The sequence below is a fragment of the Aplysia californica genome, unplaced genomic scaffold, assembly GCF_000002075.1.
Source record: "Aplysia californica isolate F4 #8 unplaced genomic scaffold, AplCal3.0 scaffold00375, whole genome shotgun sequence".
Classification (NCBI taxonomy): domain Eukaryota; kingdom Metazoa; phylum Mollusca; class Gastropoda; order Aplysiida; family Aplysiidae; genus Aplysia; species Aplysia californica.
In genome coordinates, this window is record NW_004797645.1 from 532,385 (window position 1) to 539,884 (window position 7,500).

Below are 7,500 nucleotides of genomic sequence, written 5' to 3' on the forward strand. Positions count from 1 at the left end.
CCCCCTCTGGTCTCCTAGCTCTTTCAGCAGCCTTTCTACTGCTATTCCTTGACTCCTTCTTACTGCTGTCTTTCAGTCACACCCATGATCTTATGGTAGATGAGATCTAAAACCTAGCCTTCTCGGATAAGGGCAAAAAATATTGGAGGTAACATGTGCAAGCTGTGCACGTTAAAGATCCCTTGGTTTTCCAAAATCAATAATAAAAGTAGGGTTCAGCCGCCACCCGGGCAAATTTCTAAATGTCCTACCAGCTGAAAATGTTTAATGTGTCCCGCGATCTCATATCTGTTTGTTCGTTCGTTTGTTTTTTCGTTCGTTCGTTTGTTTGCTTGTTTGTGTGTTAGTTGTTTGTTTGTTCGTTTGTTTTAATTGTCGAGAAGGAGTCTAATTCTGATTGACGTCCCCTTCTAATGAAGCACAGATTAGTAAATGTTTGGATGGACCCTCAGTTCTCTGTACTGTTGTTTTGGCTGTCTGTTAACAATGACAATAACAATGACAATCTTTATTTATCTCTCAGAGAAAATTGTCAGGCATCGTAGTGAAATCAGGCGCTCGTCAAATTTTGGAAATGTGGAATTATTGGTGTTGCCATAGAGCTTGATCAGTTACCTTGCATTCGATGAAAGAATTACCCATTTATCTTGAGTACATGTTCAGATATTTGCGATTGAAAAGGTGGGGGTCGCCTGGTTTCATAGGTAAAATTAGTAATGAAATGGCCTCCAAAATTTGGACAGTTGCAAAGCCTCAGAGTCCTTAGAAATTGACAATTTACATTTGTGTGCCTTTAATCAACCTTTTTTCAATATAATTCACACTGAAATAGGTTCTTAAATAGACATAGAAGGTTTTATGCTAAAAAACAAAATTTCGATTGAAAATCGCCAAACCAGCGGGAAAATGTCAGTTTCTTAACTCTCATTATTTTGACGAGTGCCTGATTTCACCACGCTGTCTCACAATTTGTCTTGGTCGTTAACAATGGCAGTAGACGTTACAAAAGTTACGTGCACTCACGCATACACACGACAAGACAGGTTTTTAGTAAATACATGTCTCACGTGCTGGAACAACCCGCTCCGTTAAACATTCTCTTCCCCCCCCTCTCTCTCTCTCTCTCTCTCTCTCCCTCCCTCTCTCCCTCTCTCTCTCCCTCTCTCTCTCTCTCTCTCTCTCTCTCTCTCTCTCTCTCTCTGTGTGTGTTTCATTTGTAGCACTGTGTGTTCAGTAACCTTATTGTAGCTGTTATGTATGAATTTTTACGTATGTCTGTTCTTGCTTTTTTGGAAATGTATCGTTTACTGCGGGTCAATAGTTGAAATTCCTATGTCAGTGAGTGACTATGGTCACAAAGCATTATTTCTGACTTTTCTAGAACGTTTGTTGGTTGTTTGTCCGTTCGTTGTGTCTCTGGTTACCATACTCCCAGGAACATGAAACTTTGTGACCCCTACTTAAAGGTAATAAAACTAAGTTAGGAAGGTTTTCGTCGTAGCGCTGACGCGGGGAAAGAAGGGAGCAGAAACGTTTGTGTATTCCTTCTATATGAATAAAACTACAGTTCTTGAACTCTGTGTTTGTTTCAATTTAATAAACATACTTTTATGGACTCACACAAAGACACCATAGGTACATAAATGTTTTGAGAAATCGGCATTTTGCTGTATGGCTGATACACATAACGTGCATAATCTGACTGTAGATGCGAGAAACAGACCTTCTCTCAGAAGCTTCACTTTGTCGCACACGCCTACTTTCTTGAGTCATTACCTCTAGCTACCTTATTCACAGAAGAAAAACGACGGGGTTTTTTTTTGGTAAGTGTTTTACGGCTCTCGCAACTGCATAAGGTCATGATGATATGACCGAGCGGGACACACCTAATACTTTTAGTTGGTAGGAAATTTTGAATTGTGTCCTGGTGGCGGCCGAAGCCTACTCTAATCGATTTTAGACGACCAAGTGATCTTTAACGTGCGCAACTTGCACACGGGCCCTCCGAGATTTATCGCGCTTGTCCGAGAAGGCTAGGTGTAGATCTTTCCTACCAGAAGATCAGGGGTGTGGCTGAAAGACAAACGACCTTTTGGTGACACAAAATATTTTTTTTCGGTAGATCTTTTACGGCGCTCGCAACTGCATGGGGTCATATGAGCGCGCGGGACACATTAGACATGTTCAGCTGGTAACACAAGAAGAGTCACAGAAAGCTCAAGCTAAAAATAATAAATTATAGGTACCTGGAATAAGTGGCGAACGGAAATGTAACTTGAATAGCCCTACTCTGTTTATAACCTGGGAAATCAGCTAAAATATGCCCAGCCATCCAAACGTTTGCATATTATCTTCTGGTAGTGTACAATGAAATCATTGTAGATCTTATTGTTTGTACTTTCTGTAACAGAACCAGCTACTGTCACGCCATTTGAAGCATTCCCCTAAAATTATGTACAGGAAAATAGTTTTATACCATACCTCAAGTTGTTTTTAGCATTATACTTCCAATAAAATAATCCTTTATATTGCACACATAAAATACTAGCTGATATTTCCCACGTGGAATATAAGCACACTTTTCTTAAATTACTCCGTGCACTATATTTGTCTTCTAACTTTCTGTAAGCAAAGTATAGACTTGAATCATAATAATTATTTCCTAGACCGTGCAATGTTATGCAGCCGCTCTTTTCCCTCTGTAAAAACTTCTCTGAGCAGCGCGCTCACCAATTGGGAGCCCGAATGAAGTGCCAAACACTAGTCTGCCAGCCTCGCTCTCCGCTATCCCCTATAGTCTACAGTCGAGAGTACGTGCAAAACTTTTTACATTGTCCTTTTTTTCCACTTTGAGTCATATGGTGGGCTCCATAATGAACCGGGATTACGTCCCAATGGGGTACTGTTACGTTCAGTTCATTAAGCAACATGTCTTTTTCGAATGAAATCATCACCTGTGCTAATGTCTCATTAGATGTGACTTGTCAGAACCAGCTAAACTGCCCTCTTTTGACTTAATTAGTACAACTAAGGTGAACGATTATGTTTGTTTATCGAAAGCTTGACAATGTGCAGCCATGATCAAAGAAAGCAGAAGTTTAAGTTTATACGTGTTTCTGTCATTATGTTCAGGATACACCACCGTACATAACGTACGTGTTTCCGTTAGGGGGCTCTCGTGGCCTAGAGGTTAAGGTGTTGGCCTCTCATTCAAAAGGTCCCGGGTTCGAATCCGGGTAGCGATCGAAACATTTTCTTCCCTAAATTTGTCTCCGTTCACATCATTTCCTGCTTTCTAGCAATGTTCTGTCGTCTGCTTTCGTCTCCTCTTTCTGCCCCCTCCCCCTGACCTCCTTTGCCTCCTCCTCTGGGCTCCTGATTCTTTCTGCAGCCTTTCTACTGTTACTCCTTCGCTTCTTCTTACTGCTGTCTTTCAGCCACACCCCTGATCTTCTGGTAGGAAAGATCTACACCTAGCCTTCTCGGACAAGGGCGAAAAATCTCGGAGGGCCCGTGTGCAAGTTGCGCACGTTAAAGATCCCTTGGTGGTCTAAAATCGATAACAGTAGGCTTCGGCCGCCACCCGGGCAAAATTCAAAATTTCCTACCAACTGAAAATATTAGGTGTGTCCCGCGCGCTCATATCATCATGACCTTATGCAGTTGCGGGCGCCGTAAAACACTTTACAAAAACAAAAAACAAACAGTTTCCGTTAGTACGCTAAGGATACACTAACGCTTACAGATCATCCTTCTTGTTGATATTATTTTACCACTATATTGTTATCATGATGATGTTCCTCTTTATTATTATTATTATTATTATTATTATTATTATTATTATTATTATTATTATTATTATTATTATCGTTATTATTATTAATTTTAACATTATTATGATTAGTAGTTGTAGCAATAGTAGTAGTAGTAGTAGTAGTAGTAGTAGTAGTAGTAGTAGTAGTAGTAGTAGTAGTAGTAGTAGTAGTAGTAGTAGTAGTAGTAGTAGTGTTTTCATCATTGTTGTTGTTGCTGCTGGTGTTATTATTCCTCTTCATGACCTCTATATTTCTCTTCAAAGGCACCATGCTACTGACCAGCAGAAAGAGCAAAACTTTCCTGACCCCCGTGATATGTCTGGCTGTCCTTCTCGCTGCCGGCAAAGTCCTCTTTGACGTACGACTGTCAGATCTCCAGAGCTCGCTGACCGGATCCCGCCCCCCGCCCGCTCTCGCCTACTCTCTGAGTCACGCCGACACCAAGACCGTCCTATCCTTCCTAGACAGACTACGCGCCGATCTTGAGACGAGTCTGAAAACGTCGCAGGGCGAGAGCGAGTCACAGGGAGGGCCACTACCTACCTCCCACACGGAGCCCAAACGTTATGTGTTACAAGAGGTCAAAAAGAGGTCAAGGTCGTACGATTCTGTAATTAGAGACAAGTCATCGGCCGGGAACATTGTAGTAAGTGCAAGGGAAAACTCGAGAAACGAAATATCGCCGAAACTGTCAGATGAGGAGGGGGAACGTTCTGTGGCAGAGGTTTTGGCGAAACCTCTGGTGAACAAGTTCTACTTCAAGTACATCTCTCATCCCAGGGATCTGTGCTCGAAGTCTAAGACGGAGACTATCTTCGTGATCCCATCAGGGCCTGGGAATTTCCAGCGAAGAGAGTGGGTGAGGAGTCGCGACGTGTCAAAGTATGTCAAAGTCGCCGCTCACAAGGCCAAGATGCTTTTCTTTGTTGGGAGACCGAACAAAGAGAACGTCACCATCCAAAGACAGCTGGAGAAAGAAGCGAAGACCTACGGCGACATGGCGCTTTTAGATTTTGAAGACACTTACAAAAACATCCTGACGAAACACTTGTCCATGTTAAACTGGACGATGGCGTATTGTTCGTCCGCCATGTACGTCATTCGGACCGACGATGACGCCAGAGTGGACGCCGCCAAAATGGTGTCGGCCATGTGGTCTATCCGTCGGCAGACGGAGAACTTTGTGGTGGGAGTACAACACGTCGGGCAGAAACCTATCCGTTACAACAAGCACAGGTACTATCTGTCTCTGGAGGACTTCCCAGACCCCACTTTCCCGCCCTATGTTCTCGGGGGTGCTATTGGCTACCCGATGACCACTGTACATCTTCTGTACCAGGCCGCCCTCAGGCTCCGGCCTGTGTGGTTGGATGACGTGTTCATCACTGGCATCTGCACCAGGGCCCTTAACGTACCCGTGATATCTCACAGCAACTTTACTTTTGTCCATATGAAAAAAACGTGACATCCCACCGTAACTTTACCTAGGTCTACATGAAAAACCCGTGACATCCCACCTTAACTTTATCTTTGTCCATATGAAAAACACGTGACATACCACCGTAACCTAACATTCCTCCACATGAAAAGCACGTGATGTCCCACAGTAACTTTAGCTTTGTCCAAATTGGTGATGTGGAAATTGAATTTTCAAGAGAAGTTAAGAATATTGACAGTTTGATTCTTCTTTGATAGTCAATGTCGGCTGAGGTAAAGCATTTCATCTGCTGCATGTATTTAGAAATGAGCAAAAATAATTCAAATGCGTCTTCTTGTCAATACTGTAGTGTGGTAAAGTATTTGTGGCGTAACTTATTGTCAAATATCTCCATAGCTATTAAACATAGATTCTCCAACGTGTGCACAATGACTGATATCATTTTATCTTAACTGATGGATTTTTTTTTCAAACACCTGTACACTGTATTCAAAAAAATTCCTCAACATATGCTAATAAAAAGCCCAAGTCAATGGTTTCTTCAGATTTTTAAAAAATTTACAGGTCGGGCAATATAGCTTTTAAAAGCAAGTCTGTCATTTTTTTTCTGATCGCGACTTTATGCTTCTTGAAGGCATGATTTGAAAACCTTATAATATTTTATATAAACTACTGAAGACTGTTTTTTTTTTAAATCTAGCCTAAATTGTTTTGGAAAAATATGATTAACTTAAAAGAAATTAATACACACTGCTGTGCAAAGTATGAGTCACAGTGATTCACCTGTTAAAGATTTTGTTTTTAAGATAAGTTGGGCCTCGAATTTTTTTACCGAATTATATACTGATTTATGAGTAAATAGCTTAGTTTTACCAAGACTTGATTATTGTAATACATTGCTATCAATCAAAATATTTCACTTGAAAAAAGTTAAAAGACTTCAAACTATCGGAAACAAAAGCAGCACGTTTAGTTTTATGGAAAAGAAAGCGAGACTCTGGTACACCTCTTTTACAGACATTGCACTGGCTTCCTATTAAGAAAACAACTATATCATGCCCACTTTAGCCACTCGTCACATATGCTTGAATTATAATGCCCCATCACATTCATCAAATTTGTTGAATCTGTACATTCCATTTCACAGTTAAAAGTCTTCAGCTGAAAAAGAGAAATTTCTTTTACCATCTATTAAACTTGAAACAATTCGTAAAACGGCGTTTCTTTTGTACAGCATGACCCCGGGGTTTGGAATGCTTTGCCCTGAGTAGTTTAAGTGATATCAGATCCTTTCATTTGTTTCAAAGTCAGCTGAAGTCATTTCTGTTCTTCAGTTAATGAGATAAGTATTTACAGAAAGAGAGAGAGAGATAGATAGATAGATAGAGAGAGAGAGAGAGAGAGAGAGAGCGAGAGAGAGAGAGAGAGAGAGAGAGAGAGAGAGAGAGAGAGAGAGAGAGTTTCTTTCTGGTCAAAACACAATAATAATATTATTATACCGTTTATATCCCACTCTAGTGTTGTAAAGCGCCCAGAGCCTGTGTACTGTAAACCTTAATCGAGGTCGAGCAAGTGCCATAATATATTATTCTTATTCTTATTCTTATTCTTATTCTTTTTCTTCTAATTATTATTCTAATTATTATTATTATTATTCTAATTATTATTATTACTATTATTATTATTATAATGATCATTATTATTATTATGTGTGTATGTGTGCGTGCGTGTGTGTATGTATGCTTGTGTGTATGCATGTGTTTGTACATGCATTTGTGTGTGCGTGTTTGTGTGTGTGTGTGTGTGTGTGTGTGTGTGTGTGTGCGCGCGTGTTTGTGTGTGTGTGTGTGTGTGTGTGTGTGTGTGTGTGTGTGTGTGTGTGTGTGTCTTTGTGTTGCAACTTGTTCCAGCAAGACCCGCTATTCTACTGATCTCGCGGTCACGCATGAAGGAGCGAAATTCAACTTTTTATAAAGCTGTCATGGGCCTACAGAAAGACAAACATGGCACGTTTACCCTGAACAAACAGACCAAACAAGCGATCGATAAGTCGCTATCCCAGATTTACAAAGTTATATTTGCTCAGTGCCTAGTTTTTAAGAAATTTGACATTAAAAAATATTGAGTGCCACAACGTCATGTCAAGTTTTATCAAATGCTATTCTTTGTTATCTTGATAACGACTCCGAAAATGTAATCTTATTATGATCTGAATAGACTGTCCCTGTCATTTTATGCAGAGAGAAG

At 40.5% G+C, this 7,500-nt stretch overlaps 1 protein-coding gene across 1 annotated transcript in view; it reads left to right on the forward strand.

Moving 5' to 3' along the window:
- Nucleotides 1-5,786, forward strand: part of LOC101862961 (lactosylceramide 1,3-N-acetyl-beta-D-glucosaminyltransferase) — an 11,697-nt gene extending 5,911 nt beyond the window's left edge. Inside the window, exon 2 of the mRNA XM_013085454.2 lies at nucleotides 4,079-5,786. Coding sequence (XP_012940908.1) covers nucleotides 4,084-5,280 — 1,197 coding nt within the window. The 5' untranslated portion in view covers nucleotides 4,079-4,083 and the 3' untranslated portion in view covers nucleotides 5,281-5,786. The remainder of the gene's footprint in view (nucleotides 1-4,078) is intronic.
- The last annotated feature ends 1,714 nt before the right edge of the window (nucleotides 5,787-7,500 follow it).